The sequence below is a fragment of the Bombus vancouverensis genome, chromosome 5 (genome assembly GCF_051014615.1).
Source record: "Bombus vancouverensis nearcticus chromosome 5, iyBomVanc1_principal, whole genome shotgun sequence".
In the NCBI taxonomy this organism is placed as follows: domain Eukaryota; kingdom Metazoa; phylum Arthropoda; class Insecta; order Hymenoptera; family Apidae; genus Bombus; species Bombus vancouverensis.
In genome coordinates, this window is record NC_134915.1 from 12,401,780 (window position 1) to 12,420,060 (window position 18,281).

Consider the following 18,281-nt stretch of genomic DNA (forward strand, 5'->3'; position numbering starts at 1 on the left):
ACTTCGACCAAGGGAGCTTCGACTAGCGTTCCATCTTGAATACCAAATCTCCAGGTGGAAGCCTGGCGCTTCTAAAGCGTCCTTCGGCTCGCTGGAAAACTTTCCGCTGCGTTCTCCCTGTCGACAGGCAGGCCAGCGAGATTTCAAAGTGCTCAAAAGCTGCAAAGCCGATGGTTACCGATGCTCGTCGCGGCAAGTCGTTGTTTTACTTTCTTTCGTCGACGAAACTTTTCGACTGTCGGCTCGTAGAGAGGGCGAGGATGATTTCTTGCTATCGCGAACGAGCATTGCATCCGATCTCGTCGATGATCCAAGCAATTTGTACGTACGTTGGTCGATGGTTTTCGATTCTCTTCGCGGCAACGCGTTTCTTAGAGGTCTTTTTCGCCGCACAGTTGCTTCCAGCCTTCATTTTCCACGAGAACGAAATTTCTCGAGTAAAAGAGAAATCGAAATGCAAGGAATTTGTACATGGGTCAATGATCTTTATTTATCTTCGTGGCGACACGTTTTTAGAAAGGTTTACAAAATTTGCTATCGCGAAGCTACTTCCAGCCTCTCTATTTCCCATGGAAACGAGATTTCCCGACCGGCAGAGCCTACGGAGCATTGCACGAGAACCAAAATGGAACGCGAAGGATAAAGGATCGCTGGAAACACGAAGAGACGTTTAAGAGAGTAGCGAGATCGAGCGTTCTTAAAAACTCTGACACTCGTTCCGTCGTTTTTTCAAGTTGTAACTTATTTTATGAACTCCGGACAGTGTTCCAAGAATGAAACGTGAAACAAGGTTAGGACTCACCGCCTACACGTATATAAGTAATCACATTTGGAATAGCTAGCGTGTTGCACGAGTGGAGTTTATACGAAACTTTCGAGAGTATAGCAAACATAAACTCACGCTCAAAGTTTAAAAGCAGCGCACGGGGAACACTCAAAGAGAAACACCGCCATCGGTATTTTTTATCAGAAGCAATTTGAACCATTTGGATCATACGGGAAATTCCCTTCGGGTCAAATTCACGGCAATATGTTAACAATTTCGTGGAACAAGAAGAGCCCAGAAATTAGTCCCGTTTCTAGAGAAAATAGAGATGAGAACTCGCGATCCAAGTACTTCAGGCACAGTCTTCCGGAGCACTCGTTCTAAAACGATCCACGCATCTCGTGCAAAGGAGACGAACAACCCTATGCAGAAGATAGATGAGGAGGAAACGGAATGGGGGATCACGTTCGTCGCTCCTCTTATTTGTTCTCCGCTGGAAAGCGAACAATGTTCGCTCGATCATATTTGTGCTCCGTCGAAACGAGATTTCGCGATCGGAAGAGGGTCACGGTTGCGTTAACCCAGTTCGTGAAATGTAGACGGAGGAGACTCGAAAATGTGGTTGCCAGCGAGGGTAGCTACTCTATACGTGCTGCAGCACGTTAACACATTTCGCAAATCATTGATATTATAATTTTCGTTTTGTCTTGTTATTTCCTCGTGGCTTACTGTCAGAGCCAGTTGATTCCTTGCATAAATGAAACCTCAATGACCGCAGCTGTCTCGCGGATTGTCTTCCGCTCGTTAGACGCGAACACGTTTTGAAAATCGCTTGTAGATTAAACAAAAGTCTATCGCTATCCATTGTATCGTTATAGCCGTTCGTTTCTTTCCTTATCCTTTCACACACTGTTTCTTCGTTCAAGATGTTCTGTTCCCTGTTGCTGCAGTCAGTGTCGTACGTTCTGTGTGGACCCTGTGAACGTTCGATGGTACTTCTGTTCACTGTGTTGCTTCAATTCGAATCTTAATCAATACGCGAATACATCGATCCTTGAAAGTGAATTCCGTGGATTCTTCGTGGAGATAACCATTTTCTTCCATCTTTTGAAGAATAGATTCAAATCAAAAGGGGAAGTGCTATTCCTGATTTGACTATCGTTCAGACAACCAACGGGAGCAAAACTGCCGCAACACCAGACATGTTCTCGGCTGAAGAAGATCGTCGAGCCGATTTAATAATTTGCGACTGTTCGCGATTACACGTTACATGGATACATGTACATGCATACAGTTTCTGGTTATCAACATCCAGTGTTTTGACAGCGTCTCGCAAGCTCCTCTCCACCAGGCTAAAATCCTTCCAAGATAAGCAAAAAGGACGATGACCCATTGATTATGAATCCAAGTGAGAAGACACGATAAGACGGTCGATGATTGTAAAATGAACGCGTGTAATCGTTAATTGGCGAGGAGTGCGCATTAGCTGATCGATCGACAGATTTTCTTCCCACTTTCATCCCGCTTGGTGAAACTAAAAATACAGAATTCGCTCGTTAGACGCGCAATTAAAAGCAGTACTGCTCGCGTTGTTAATTAAACGAACGTTAGAGCGTAAACTCTTCTTTTTTTTTCCTTCCATCGTTACTTTTTTTCTCTTTCTTTCTTTCTGCCGCGAATCCGAGAACAAACGGTACGCTTCCACGAGTCGCTTCACTTTTCAAACCACGAAACCGTTTTAAAACAGCTGCCCGATTCTCTGATATTTCCGTTGCGGTACGCTTTGAATTCGAGCTCGTCATATTTGCGATAGACACTAGGCGAAAGTTTGCCGGTCAATTTAAAAACTTCTTCAATTGTATCGTACTTATCCGCGCACGAGAGTTTACAGTGGGTTGTACCGAAAGTTCTTTTCGTTTCATTGCTAGACATTGCTAGTGTATAATATTTCATGCCCTGTATAATATCACTGAATTATATACGATCCATTTTCACATATCAGCCTCTTCCATCTCTTCGGAGATCTCTCGACGTTAAAAATTGCCGAGAAATAGCTATCTGTTGCTTCCATTAAAAAATTGTTTGCGCACTAAGAATTGCAACTAAGACTTTGATTTAACGAATGAGATGAAAATCCTGAACAATAACGATACAATATTTTTAGAGGAATCACAGCAGTTTTGGAAAAATGATATAGACGAGAGTGGATCGTATGTATTAGGTCATCCCATAAGTTCGTGCCGTTTTTCGAGCGGTTATATATGCTATTTTTTTTAAACACCTATGAATCGCTGTCTTAGGTATTTTCAGAACATTTGACATCTCTTGAACTGTCAAACTTCGTGATTTTTCAACAAGATCCCGAATTTTATCTTCGTCTGTCTGAGGAGGAGGCCCGGAGCGTTCCTCGTCTTCTAAACAGAAATTCCCAGCTCTAAAACGTTGGAACCACTTCCTATAGGTGCGAGATGAAAGCGCATTTTCTCCGTAAACAGCACATATATTTTTTGTGGCAATTGTTACACAACTTCCTTTCCGAAATTCATAAAACATGAGATGTCGAAAATGGATACGCATTTCACTCGTGATTTTTTACTGTTAGAAGTCACTGTGTTCACTATATTACGATCTTATACCCACGAAAATCTGCTCTAGCCTGTTCTCCATCAGCTAAGCTCAAGTGCATTGGTCCCTTATCGCCATATGTTCATAAATCGACACATGAAACGTACACACAAAAGTCGGCACGAACTTATGGGATGACCTAATATAATTACTTAATGAGCGATAAAATTAAAAGAATTTTTGCGACGATCTAACAGGTTTGTGTAGGAGAAATTTGATACGAGACTTCGATTTATATTGCAATTTATGTTCCTTTAACTGTGATTCCTGCTTCGTCGTACATAAGCACGAACGATGATATTCTCGGCACTCGCGCGAGAATTTCTATCCGTGTTGGCTTTCAATTGGATCAAGGCTTGTGAATCCTCCTTTCTGCAGCTTCCGTTCTCGATTAATAATTTAAGGTAGCTCGAGTCGATACTTGAGAGTTTTTCCCTTTCGTCGGGCGCGCATCAGTCTATTCTCGCGGAACGACTTGCCGAGGAATACGAAGAATACGAGGAACCTGGTAAATGCAAAGTATCGAGCTCGCGAGTGCAAGAAACGACGAGGGGGATGACGAAAGACTTCGTCTCTGTGCATCGTCGAAAAAAAAAGTTCTGCTATTTTCAGCAACCGTTTCCATTCCTGATCTCGTGATTCCTCGACAGGCAACTTTACCTTCGAATCGATCGGCCAAAGTTGTACGATTGGATTCCGTCTGTTCGGCATCAGAGATAATGGCGGAACTCGAGAGGGAAAAAGCGTCGAATCCGTGAAAGGATCTCGGTGCGCGATTTTTATTACATCAAAGGAAATCAGGCGATTTTTCGCATTGAAAATTTCATTGGAGTTTCGTCGCAAAACGATGAAATTATATCGAGATATCCCGAGGGCGAAATTTAAGCAGGATCTCTATCTATCACGAGGTTTAGAGTCTTAGACAGTCCCGAAATTCTCTGCCAAGAAACACAGGAGTGTTTAAAACTGTGCCGAAGTGTATCAGAGTTCGCCGTTTTAGAAACATGGAAATCGGCTTAAGTTTATTCAACCTAAGTTTACTCGTGGCCATTCGAGGAAAATTAATTTACGCTTCTTAAACTAATGAAGGAGGGACCTTCGTATTTCTGGTATTTTAGACTTCTTCCTACTTTCGCACTTTTTCCCCGTATCTCTGCCTTACTTTTCGAATAACGCGCTTTCTAATTGTATCTTACTCTCTTTTTTAAACATCGACCATAGATAAGGGAAAAATTATATTACGTTTCCCCACTTTTATCGTCCGGCAGGGATTAAAACACATTATGTACACAAATGAGGAAAAGTCGGACCAAGTTATTCCACGCCCTCTGTGACCATCTCCCTCGACTTCCTCCGTTTCGTCGAGCAAAAATCTCGGGAAATATCTGCGTGGAAGAAGAAACGCCTCGAGATATGGTAAAATTAGACCGTGGACGATGTACGAAATTACCGTTCGTTATCAAGAGGATCCACCTACGTCGCAGCCCGTCTTTAATTTTCTCTGCTAACCTTTCACCCACGAGATTCTAAATTATCGACTCGACTTTTCCGCTGATCTGCCCGAAATAATCTATTTCGGATGTATTTCGTGGAAGGAAGGTTCGCGATGTGGAAAAGATCGCTGTACATGCTCCGTCGACGGGAAACGAGATCGTTTGAAATTCATAGAAGGCTGGCGTGACTTTTACGTTTAGAACGTGGCGAACCTGTCATTGCTGGGAAACCTACGCTTTGATAAATTTCCACTCGTTGAAATGGCCAGAAAGATTCGCTTTATTCGCTTCAGATTTCGCGGTCGAATTTCAGTTTTACGATCTCGACATTCCAAACTGTAATTTCCTATTTCCAAGCGTATTTCGAAGAAAGGCCAAGCGTAACTCGTAATCACGGCTAGGTGTTTTACCTTCCAAACTGCTGTTCCGCGAACGCATTAACACCTTGTACCTCGGACGCGTTAATCCACGTTACACCGTGTATTATAATCTATTTGAATAACAACTGCGTTCGCGTTTCACGCGTTACGACGAACGACTTGGAATAATCTTCTTTGCTTTCGAGATTAAGCCATTAGCATCAGTCACGTCATTATCGACATTCAGAATGTTAACCGTGGCGAGTCTCGAGAAACGGATCATGGGACAATCTCCGTTTTTCAGAAGCCTCTAGGGCTTCCATTATCCGATTGAATATCGATTTAACCGTTCTGCATCCTCGATCCAGCCAGTTAGTCTGTCTCCTATTACTCCGGTCGACGAGTTACCTTGTTAACAATCTTCCAGATAGCTACGTTTCCTCTTCGAGGAAGATGAGTAGGAGATAAGCGCGTCTTTTCAAGTTGAGACAGGCGGGGGGAGGCGACGTTTTCCGATAGAGACGGTCGAAATTAGAATTCATGGTCTGTCAAAAAGTTGGGCCATTACGCGGCGAAGTGGAAACTATTAGACGGAAAATACGAGTCTGCCCGATTACGCCGCCACGTCTGTCAGCTAGCGGACCGGATTTCACTACGACGGAAACTCCGTGGGAGATTTATTCCTGCTGAAATTCCCGCGGCGCTAACTCCAAACTTTTCGCTGTTTCGCGAGAAGAGGATAGATGGTTCCGGTTTTCGACGGTTATCTTAGCTGATTATCTAAACAGTGTCTCCTGCTGCTCGGTCCAACGACCATTCTTCAATTTCCAAATCGAATTCTCACGCGGAGATATACAGAGTGTTCCAGATAACGTGATCAATCGACTAGGTGGTGATTCCACGTGCTGAAATAAGTCGAGAACGTGGAATAAAATTTTGTTGTGCCGTGCTTGGTTTCAGAGAGAATCAACTTTGAAAATCTATCGAGTATACTTGAATTTGGCTAATTATCGGCTTGGTACGAGTAAATAATAGTCCGTAGGAGGTTATCCTACATGCGAAAATTAATTGAAAATTGATCTGTTTTCGCGTGACGTTTCACTTCCGAGACAAAGGAAAGGAAAACTTTGTCATACGCGTGTATTGAGTCGATTCTTAATTAAATATGTTCGAACTTTATTTTCGTAAAAGCGAAGGCTTAAACAGAAAGATTTTCTTCCACATTTTTCATCTATTTTCGCTTCTAGAATAGCCTTCTACCGATTATTTGTCCATATCTAGCGGATAATTTAGTCAAATTCGAATGTACTTGACAAATCTTCGAACTGGATTTTCTCGAAAACGAAGCCTCAAACAAAAAAACGTTATTCCACGTTTTCGACTCATTTTTGCGCGTAGGATCACCTCCTGGTCGGTTGGCCATGGCACGCGGTACACCCTGTAACTGGTATTCGATGCGTTTGAAATCTGCGCTTCCTTAAAAGAGAAAAGATCACTGCTTCGATACGCTGTTTTTATATCGAAGGAATCCCCTCGACGTAAAGAAAAAATGGGAGTAACTCCGATTCCAGTAGTAAATATCGTCTTCGATAAAAAACAAAGCGATATTCGATTCTGCTCGACGACGTTTGTCTCCGTGAAGAGAAGAAAAAAGAGTCGCTCCACCCTGCTACGACTGAAATATCGGCAAACTCAATTTCAGGGCTCGTCAAACGTCCCTTACCTTCGGAGCGACCAAAAGAATCGTCTCTTCGGAAGGAACAGACTCTTTGTTGGGGGAGACAGCGCGACTCAAAAAGGTTTATCTTCGAACGAAGTAAACTCGTCGACGTCGTGAAACTTCTGTCATATCAGACGTAGTTGGAACCCTACTTCTCGCCCTACGAAGCGATTCACCTGCTGTAACGTCGAGAATTAGATCTTTCCCCGACGGCATCGACACCGATAGCCAGGAAATGAAATCCTGGACGAACCTCGCAACGATTCGGCAGACATTTCAACGTAAATACAGTAAATACAGACGCGAAATAAACGATCGCGAGGCCAACGATACGTATCTGAGAATGATTCATCCGACGTGAGGAAGAGCGGTCGTGACTTTTGCCGGGACAAATTCACTCGAGCCACCCTAATTCCGTCCGTGAAACGTACGAGAGAGGCCGGAAAGCCCTCTTTAATTAAAGCCCGCCCCGTCAGCTACTATGGAGTCGACCGTTTAATTCGCAGGATTTTTTAAATAAACCGCATCGCGCGTAGAACGCCGGGATTACGAGGATTACGGTCGCGTCTATTTCGTTCTGGCTGAATCTTCGCCAGGCTTTCGCGTCGAGGGTATATTTAAAAGAGACTGTCTTTGATTCCGAGTGTCGTACAACCCTCTGTTTTGCATCTAGAATGCAACGTATTTGCAAGTATGGCGAATTTAAAGCTCTTTTTGCCACGGAGATTCGTCGAATGATACGTTGAAATTAATTTAACGAGATGCAGAGTGTGTTTCTAACGAGAAGAGAATGTTTCGTCTGTCCGATTTTTAAGACACAAAAAAAAAAAAAAATAAATAAAAGTTCCTTCGGAAAATTATCGTCTTTCTTATATTGAATTTTCATGCAAGAATCAGGCGCAAAACACGGAAGCAACGCGCTCTATAAACGTTTCTCGGATATTATTATTCGGATAAAGCGTAGATACTAACGTTTGCGGCCGCCGCACCATATTGGGTCAGGATGATACAAAGTTTCGAATCCGTACCACTGTTCCAGACGTCGCGCCGGAAACTCGTCGCAAGTACGACGCAGTTTATGCTTCGAACGGTTATCCAAGATGTTCCGACGATGAATTCCCACTATTTGCATTTGTACGAGCTCCCAGCCGCGGAAACGAGAATCTATCAGCGAACGAGGACCAAGTTTCACGTTCTATAGGAAGTGGATTACACGAATTTCCGCTGGTAACGCGATCGGATCGTTCCATTCGGGTTCTGTCCTCGTTCCGAACCTTATTCTCGACCGATTGCACTTTTCACCGGGCTGATCTCGGTCTACCGCCTTTCAGTCGCGAAGTGACTTGAGGAGAATTTGCGGGAAACTTGTTGGAGAAAGACGTATAGACTTCCAGTAGAGAAAATCCGCGAACGCAGCGGATAAGACAACGAGGACGATGATGCAGCAGTGGTTGAATCGGTAACAGACAGACGTCGAATCACGTGCGGCGTACCACTCGGCAGGAGCTGCTGGAAATGGATGGTGGTAACGAGTGGAGGTTCTTCCAAATAGGATCGCGTGATGCTTCGCTCATTGGTAAGTGGAACTCCTCTCCAACCAAGTTAGATGATGTTTGGAAAGCCTCGAACCGAAGAGGTGTCGTTCATAACGAGACCAATTGGAATTCCTCGTCCGAAAGGGAATTGGGTTTAAGAATAGGAAGCGTCTTGCTTAACGGGGAACAGGCGCGTGAATACCGAATTATCTCAGTAGAGAACTTTCGTAGTTGGAGCGTGAGTGTTCGGCAACTTAGGACGTGCAAGCGATTTCGAATCAAACACGACGATTGATCGTACCATATCGATCCTTCTCCAGCTCGAGAGATCTTTGTATCGGGCAAGAACCTAGGATCGACGATGTTGTCACTTTCGGGGTTCTATCTCACGAATCGTTTTAGCCTTCGACGATGGAAAAGACAGCTACGATGTTGCACGATCCTTGGCCAAGGATCTCGTCGCAAATCCTGCAGGCTTGCTTTCCACGGAAAGACCAAAACGGGGCCGTGGTAGATCGTGGCCGTAAATACGGCGTATGTATCATCCCAGCCCGAAAATGGGAGTGAGACGGCCGAGAAAAGCCATTTGCTTCGAATGGGGACCATTTTGTCCGCGAAATCTTTATTGAATCCGATATTCCTTCGTGCTGGCTCGTTCGATATCCTTTTACGAGACGTTCGATCCCCTTGGAAATTACAGGAATTCGCCTTCCTGCTGCGTTCGTCTCTCGCCAACACGAACGAAACGATAACGAAGCTCGTTCCTTCTTCGCTCGAGATCGTGCCGGATTCGAACGATATCCTCGGTACCAAAATGGCTGGAGAAGTTCTTCTTTATTTCCTCGGCCACGATTCGTTGCGTCCGGACCAAACTTTCACTCTCCAACGCAGTATGCCGCTGCCGCTCTGCACGTCGATAATCCCGGCGAATTGGATTAAACAAGTTTATCATCGGACATTTTACGGGGATTCTCTGCTTTATAGGGATCTTTTATAGGGATTCGCGAATAGCTTCTAACGAATGTACGGTACTCGGAGTGAATAGAGGATAGTAGTGGCTCCATCAGGGAGTTCCTATGTGTTAACATACGACACCCAAAATAAAGATGAAATATATCGAACTGGATGGAATAAAAGATAGAAAGAGACTTGTTAATAAACTCACTCAACGTGGCGTTGTTGGCACGTGACTGGTCGGTCTGCGATCTGAGCAATCGCAGCCGATTCAGCTTGCTTTGTTGTTGGTCCAGCCTGTGCCTCAATCTGGCGAGTTTGTCCTGCTGTGCTGGCTCCTGAAACAGTAAACACCGTTCGTTGAATACGGCGCTGAATGCAGCGGAATAACAGAGCGGATCCAAAGTGAATACTGACTAACGAATGGGACAGAGACGGACGCAGAGGTCGTAGAATATTTCATGCGGTTACCGAATAACAGAGAGAGCCCCGTTGTCTTCTCTATGGCATTACGCTTCGCTGCCAGCAGCTCTCTCGTTTACCTTGCCTTTTTTATTAATATCGCTCGCGAAACGACCAAATCCGCCGAAACGAGCTGCCTCCGACGAGCTTAACCAGCGACGAATTCGGACCCTCCACCGATGAAACGATCACCCTCCTTCTACGTTACGATCGTCCAGAGAAAACGGACACCGAGTCTTCTACGGAAATCGCCTCTAAAATCCACGTGGAATTTAGCAGACGCGGTCGGACCAGAGTCCGGTAATCCACCAGAGAATCGTCCCACTAAAATTACCGTCAACCTTTTCGCGTAGAAAGTAAGATTCGCCTGGATGCTTGCTAGTACTAGAACGTTCTATGGCGCGTATTGTCAACCGTTAAAAAGTCCCCGAGCTTACGAGCAAAAGCAGCTCGCCCGTCAATGTTAAAGCGATACCGCATGGAGGGATCCGCGACCCACACTATCTTTGGTATCGAGCTCGTCTCGTCTCGTCCCAGGAATAGAGCCATCACGCCGAGGATTAAGGCTTTCAAGTCCTAGAAAATCCTGGCTGAGTCCTGTCGCCGTCTACCCGGTATTACTTCGAATCGTTCGTGAAGCTGGCGCGTTGCTAGTGACACGAGGCTCCATGTGTATCGTGGGATTTTTCGGCTCGATTTTATCGGGATGACTGATGAGCTCTTTGTATCAGAGGGTGGAAACGGGAGAAATGGGAGACAAGAAATCGTTGAAAGAGCTGCCAACTTCCGCCATGCTTCTTTGGTACTGTGCAGAGTTGAAAGGAACGCTGGCCCGATCAGTTGCTGGACTGCGGGCTTTCAACTGCTTATGGAAGATTTGACAAAAATGGACAGAATGCGCGTAGTATTCGAAAATACAGGATGTTTCATAACACGTGGGGCCCGCATCAGGAGTGAACAGAGTATACGAAAATAATGAAAAGACTTCGTATGAACAGGTGTCCTATTTGGCCGTATTTCAAAGTTATAGCTACTTTTGCCTTACGAAAATCCGCGATAGCTTAGCCTCGTAGAACGTGCTCGAAATGGTTATCCTCGGTCTGTATTATTCGACATCCACCTGGAATTTTGGAGAGATTGCCAGATTCTTTGACGCGACGACTGAAAGCATACAAACCGAGGGTGGTCACTTCGAGCACTTTCTATGAAGATAAGCTGTCGCGGATTATGATAACACAGAAGTGGTCATAACTTGGAGAGAAGATCAGATAGGTCACACGTTCGTATGAATTCTTTACGTTACTTTTGTGTCTCCTGGCCATTGCTGAAGCGAATCCTCTTACGAAACGTCATGCATATAAATAGAACGTTCAAGGTACAGTAATTTAAATACGTAATATTAAATATTTGGTATCCAAGCGATGATTCAATTTTTAGTTGCGTTCATAAAAACGTAGATTTGCCTTGTAATACGTGTTTTTGGCAACAGCGTGTTATTGTCTGAGATAGTCGCATCGTTAATCGTAATTGTATACTTCAATCAGCGGAGCGAGCGGAATCCTCCTGCTGCTGTGCCATCCTGCTAGTCTTCTCTCTAGCTTTGATATTTTTCAAGACTTTTGCACGCGATCTAACAAAGTGTCAGGGCTCGTTGTTGAGAGTAACGGTTGGAAGATTAGACCGACGCCAGCTAACGACACGAAGTGGATGCGGAGCGCAGTAGAGGCTCTTAATCTCGTTAATATCGTAGAAGAAGGAGCTCGTTACACGGCCGTCGAGTGCTAAGCACACGAGACAAGGAACCGTCGCCCTCGACGAAGAATTCAGCGTGCTACGCGCTTAACCAACTCGCGAGAGGCTGCAAGGGAGTCGAGAGGACGCGGCTTGATTAAAATCGCGCGCTAAGCGGATCGAGTTCAATCGGTGATTTGAACGCCTCCATCATCCCTATAGCGGCCTCTTCGATACCGCTATTTCGCGCCATTGTTCCATCGACCGACGTTGACAGACCTTGTTCTATTGTATTTAAAATTATCGCGTGTCCGTTGTAGTTGTAAACTATCGATAGTTGCCGACGAATAATAACGACAAAAGGAGAACGCAGTTTATTCTACACAGCGTGATTCGCAATTGTGTTGCGATGAAAACGAATCGAGGAATCGTAGTATAGAAACCGAGTAACGTCTTCGTTACATGACGCGTCATTTCGCGACATAATCGCCGAGTTCTATCGATCTCTCGCGTTTCTTCGCTTCAAACGTCTGTAGTCGAATTCTTCGTACACGGGGTCAAGGTCATGGCTATCAATGCCAGACTAACGGTAGGTACATCTACTAACTTCTACTCCATCTTGTCTTCTTCGTTCTCGAGTCAACCGCGTCCGATTTCGATCCACGCGAAAGACTCTCGCACGATCGCGAATTCATCAACGACGAATCGCTGGCGTTCCCGGAGGAACACCTGGCCTTCGGATTTCTTTCACGCGAATTACCATCGAATCTCGCGAGAGGACAACCGGCTGTTTAGCTAGGCATTTTCGAGGAGACTGACAATGCTGGATGGATGTAATTGCCGGTTGCCCTTTGCTCGCTATCGCGCATTTCGAACGATAGAAACCTGCTAATTATTTACTCGACCAGAGCAGGTGTTCTTCGGTATTTTTCAGCTCCAGAAATTATTCCCTTCGAGCTACTTGAATCGCGACTCTCGTGACGCGTACGAACCGTTACGATACCCTGAATCAACTAGATGAAAGGGAAGGAAAAATACGGTGGCCATCGCAGAAGATATACTGGCGTAATGCCTGACGACGTCAGCGAGGAATCCAGCAACGGTATGAAAATCCTTGTCATGGTGTGCGGAGGTGCCGTGACTTCCGATGACGCGTTCTGTCGCAGCAGGCATCTTCTGCACGCACAAATTGCACGCGCGTCGTTCTATGCGTCATTGGTGATGTAACAGATGATGTCAGCACGTCACTTACTCAGGATAAAGTATAGTATACGGAATGCACAATTTTTGATCCGAATACGTCTTTTCCGGGGTATTTTAGGTCGCTGAAGTCTAAAACGAACTTCCTTTCTCACGAAAATGAACGGTTCTGAAAATTCGCTCTTATAAATATTCGATCGACGAGAGTCTTAACCATTGAAACCCGAGTAAAACTGGAATATAAAAGATAACCCAAACCTAATCCATTACTCGCGATTCGAATGCGTAAAGAGCAAGCTATACGGTAATTCAAGAGTATCAAATTACATAAAAGGTATCCTCAAAATCCACGTATCAACGTCGCGTATCAACAGGTTGACCAAAATTTTTTGCGACTTATTTCCATGAAAAAATGGCCCGCATTTTCGGCTTTGGCGACCTCTAAAACCTCTAGAAAGTAGCTATACTATATTAGGAACCAATGCACGTGGCAATACGGTGTCCAAAAATATTCAAAACGCAGCGTCCTGTGCCCGCAAGTCTGTCTATTCGCGTCGCGTTGAATTTCTATCGCTACGACGCACGCGTAGTCTGTCGTATCTTCATTATCGTCGCATTAGCTTCGATAAACATTAAGTTCAATCATAACGCGAGCACGTTGCACGTTTCTCATCCACGAAATCCACCTGAGCGTCGTAAAGCGCGCAGCATCGCAGCGAGATTCCATGCGAGAGCGGTTACAATAGCCACGAGAGGTGGACGGCCGAGGACAAAACGCGTTTACCTCCTAATCGAGAATTACGAAGCTCCCTGGTGCTTGGCGCGGTGATTATGCTTTATTACGGTGCGCGTGATAGATCTTCCGGTGGCGAGTGGCGCATGAATCGCGCGGAATCGCGAGGAAACCGCTCGACGCTGGTGGGCAACGAGCTGCAGACGGCTCGATCGTCTTCGAGATGACGAGGCCGAACAGAATGGACAGTTATTTCGTCGATAATAGGCATAAATTGTTTGCCAGCCTATTATTACTTTGAATTATTCATGACGCGGATGCTTGGCTGGTCCACCGAAGAGTCCCTGGTCGTCGCGAGACCAGCGGGGACTAGCAGCAGCCGATGAAAGTCGCAGGATCATTCCAAGATTTTATATCACGGGAAACGAAGGTTCTTTACGATCCGTTTTATCGTCGTTCGCCAGCTGTAAACAGCTAAACATCGAATCCTGCCGAACGGGAAGAACAGTGACGTTGAACACGGTGTTCTTTTAGTTAGTTACTTTGGATCCGACTCGGCAGTACTTCCGCGACTACCTTTAAGGTAATTGGTTAACGTCGGACATAACCGAGAAAATTACCACTCTATTCTCTATATCTAAAGAACGTATTTATTTTGTCATTTTATAAATATTTCTAAGTAATAGGTTTTTCGAAAAGTTCGCAGCCAAATTCTAGCAAAACTCAAAGGTAATGTATTTCTATAGAATCGAGATCTTGTTTGGCCATGTTCGTTCGATATTTTTGTATCTTCCTAGGAGTTTTCGGTTTTGAAAACCTCATAAACTTTCGAAATGATCCTTTTTGTTTCCTTTTTTTTTTTTTTTGTCTGAAGGATGCTTTGTTTTCCGAACGAATCGTAGTCGAGACGCTAAGGACGAATCCATCGTAATTTTAGTCGATAAAATTTCACGAATCTTCCAGACTATCGTCTCCCATCTGTTTTGTCTTTTACGAATTTTATATTTGAATTCAATCGCGCGTAGAAAAATATCGAAGATAGGAGGATACAGAGACGAAAACGAAAAGACGGCGGTGTGTTTGAGCGGTGAGGTTGAGTCGCAACCGGAAGCCGGGCTCATCGACGAGCGGAAGGTGAACGCATCGGGAGCCGGCCAAGACCGAGGGAATATTACTGGAGCTTTGTCGAGCAATTTCCAGAACGATTTCCGTATTTAGGTTGGAAGAAGTGGTTCTCTCTCACCTGTGCGCCTCGAAGCACGGCTAGACGGGCCTCTCTCTGCTCCAGGAGGCGCCTTTGCTGGGCAATTTCCCGCTGTTGCCTGGCTGCCATGCTTTCAAGCTCGCTGAGCACCAGCACAGCACCACCCCCGCCCACTGGTAACTGAAACAGGATTAAGAGTACATGAGGAAAAGCGGTTACAAATATCTGCAGCAGAGAAGGTGAAACTAGTCCTGCATTTTCTTCTCTATACTGGGATTTTCTTCGGACAATTGTGGAAAACATCGAATTAACTTAAAATTTAGTTGTTCGTTTGTAAATGTTCCTCCGCAATGGTATCTCGTAATCAGAAAGTCAAGGGCCGATTTAGAAACCAGTGACTGAGATAGAAATCCATTGATTACGAGGCACTTTATTCTTTAACCACAGCTTGCAAGATTCCTCGCCTCTATAAATACAAATGACGCTGATACCAGATTCGCCAAATTTAACGTACCGCCTTTGGTTCGAAATTCATCTCGATTAAAGGCAACGATACTCGAGGTTGCACAATAAAATCTCGTTGGATGTCACGGCAGGCCGAACGGTCTAAATGTCAGGCTGCCATTTCGCAACGGCGAGTCAGAGTGCAACGAAGAGGAGGTAGAAAGAGAGGAAGAAGAACCCGTGGAGGAAGACGAGGACGAAGAGAAAGACGAACGAGAGGAGGAGAAACCGGGAGGATTACGCGATTTCGCGGGTAGCAGAAACAAATGGAAAAACGGAAGGGGGCCGGTGTCCGAGGAGAGGCGTAACGTGGCGGAGAAAAGAAAAAGCGAGACGAAGAGTGGTAGGTCCGGACTGGAGGAGCGTTCGCGGTTCTTTTTGCTTGACCTCGTGTACCATCTGGAAAGGACCGGCCGCCGATACCAAGTAGAATCCCAAGGTCGACCTGGCCCTTCGAATTCCACAGCGACAAGGACTCCCGGTAACCTTCGTACGTCAACGAAAAGGAGCTGAACGTGTCTGTCGCTGATTCTCGCGTATCGCGTTCGCTGCATTTCCCAGTGACGGATCTCGCGAGCTCTTCGACTCGCGATTTCTGTTTGCCCGTAAATCCGTACAATTATGACCGAATAAGCAAGAAAATGATTCAACGTGGAGATCTCTTCTTTTTTTTTAAATATCGCGCAAGATAATTCGAACAACGAAAATCACCCGGATAACTAAAATTCCATTTACCATCTGTACGAAGTCTCCGTCGCAGTTACGCCTTCGTTCCGTTTCGTTCGTTCAAGTAGCGAAGCCACAATGTCGCAATTAAACTTCTCCCAATTCTACAGAATCAGACTGCACGCGCACCGTTCCATTCGAATTTCAATTTCTCTCGATGCGTTCTCCTTAACGGACGATTCGCCGGTCAGTCGAATAAAAGTTCGTCGATGGATCGAGCGAATTGAAGCGAAAGTGGAGCGCGACGTCGGACTAACCCAGATTATATCCAACAGCGCGAGTTCCTTTTAACGCTGTTTAGTCGAAATCAATATCTTCTCTAATTCTCTGTTCATCATCTGCCAGCGTATTAATATCTATTACGTAGGTTGCTACGAGCATTAATTCCCGAAACGACCGATTTCGAACCTCCCGCACAGGCGCAGCTGTACGATTTATAATCCTTATTAAAGTCCTCTTGTATCGTGCTCCTTTATCGCATCATTGAACATCATCCGATTTCTCTACAGAGAATGTTGATCCAAGCGAAACGTTCGTGTTCATCTAACGCTGAAATATAATATCGATAAGCTTCATTCCCGATGGTCAAATTCATCGAGAATCGTTGTTAAATAAGGAAAGGCTGGAGGTTACGTGGGCTTTTGTTTCGCCACACGTTCATCGTGACATCATTAACGCCAGAGAAGCCGGTTATTAGCAGTGGAATTGATCGACGTCGTCGTACGATCGAGGCGTTACTCGTCGTTCCACCTCGTGTTCCTCCCCTTTATTAGCTTAGTCCTTGGTGAAAATGGCGGATCGAGGCTTCTCCTTTCCTCTCTAGTTCAAGTTAGGAGTAATCTTTAATGCAAAGGATCACCGGCGAACGGAAAATCGAGGAAACTTCTCCGCTCGTTAACCGACAATTCAATTTTCTCGATGCCGCTGTCCCGACGATACCCTCCGTTAATCCGAATTCGATTACTTTGCACTTTGATAACCACGAAAGTTATCCGCCGCCCGTTCTTAGTCCTGCTTACTCTCCTTCAAACTCTATCACGATCGACTTGATCGTCGAATCTCCGAGATCCTGCCTCCGTATTGATATAAAACGAACGTTTGTCTTGCCTCTTTTTGAAAAACATCTAATTCACAGCGGTCTACTTATTCGCTGGAACCGCTATCGAGGAAGAAAAAAGATCGGAATGGAGGCTGCAGTGGGCAATAAATCGCGCGATAAGGTAGCAGGAGGGTGAATAAATATCAAACACCCCCGGTGCAGCTGCGAGCGAGGGATTTTCGCTTCGAAAGCCACAAATTTTTCCCGCGTTTCAACGGCACCGTCGGCTCGTAAATAGACAGAACCGCGGTCACTGATCCAGGGAAAAGAATTCCCTGCGAAGGAGCTGGCATGCCTCCGAGCGTGCCGCGTTTTTCGCGCGTGAAGCTCGAACAAGTGCGATTCGAAGGGACACGCGATGCGACTGCCCTGTTATTATCCTGTACGCTCGGAAAGGAACACCTCCGAGCTATCTCGTCGGCCGCATTGTGTTTCAAGTGTACAGAAATTTCGCTGAATTTGCTCATTTCGGCATCCTTTGCGGGCGATTTAACGACGCTGGCTCGCTGCGAGTGATTTTCTCCATGGACGAAAGAATATTTTATTATCTTCAGGCCGGCGAATACCTTTGTTAGACGAGGTTCGACTGAGTTTCGAAGACGTGACCGGATGTTCTATAACTCTGCGAGTCATGTAGTTATTTAGAAGTAAAAGCGAGTCCTCGACTATTAATGGCTCGATCGCACGGCTCATCAGCCCCATTTTCCTTTCAGTTACGAACAACTTAATTTTCATTATCGCCATGAACGGGTAATTCGCGCTTTCTATTTTGCAAATGAAAACGAATCGATTCGATCAAGGACATACGCGATTTTCAAAAGCAAATTGTATCTTCACGTCTACCATCTGCGTTGCGCAAAATCAACGCGGTTGATAACCAAACAGCCGTGCGAACGGATCTTTCGAGACGAACGTTTTCCATCCGTCCAACTCTCGTTATCTTCGTTAACGCCGCTTTCCAACGGCGGATTTATCTTCGAAGGAGATTTTTTCTTTCGTCTCGTCTCGTTCCACGTTCGACGATTTTCCTTCGAAACGACCTTCTATCTGCCACGCTATCGAATCGTTCTAGGCGAAGAGATTTCGATCTCGCTATCGCTCTACACGCCTCCGAACATGAAAATTCTATCTCTGTACAAACCGTGTGGATCCGGGTCGAAAATTTTCAAA

General features: G+C 45.3%; 1 protein-coding gene across 6 annotated transcripts in view; it reads right to left on the bottom strand.

Annotated features, from left to right (window-relative positions):
* The window catches only part of LOC117156143 (uncharacterized), a 108,299-nt gene that overhangs the window by 13,873 nt on the left and 76,145 nt on the right, over positions 1–18,281 (bottom strand). For all 6 annotated transcript variants that reach the window (XM_033332917.2, XM_076618861.1, XM_033332913.2 and 3 more), the window contains 2 exons: positions 14,822–14,962; positions 9,664–9,790 (listed from right to left, as the gene is read on the bottom strand). In XM_033332917.2, the coding sequence (XP_033188808.2) occupies positions 9,664–9,790; positions 14,822–14,962 (268 nt within the window). The remainder of the gene's footprint in view (positions 1–9,663; positions 9,791–14,821; positions 14,963–18,281) is intronic.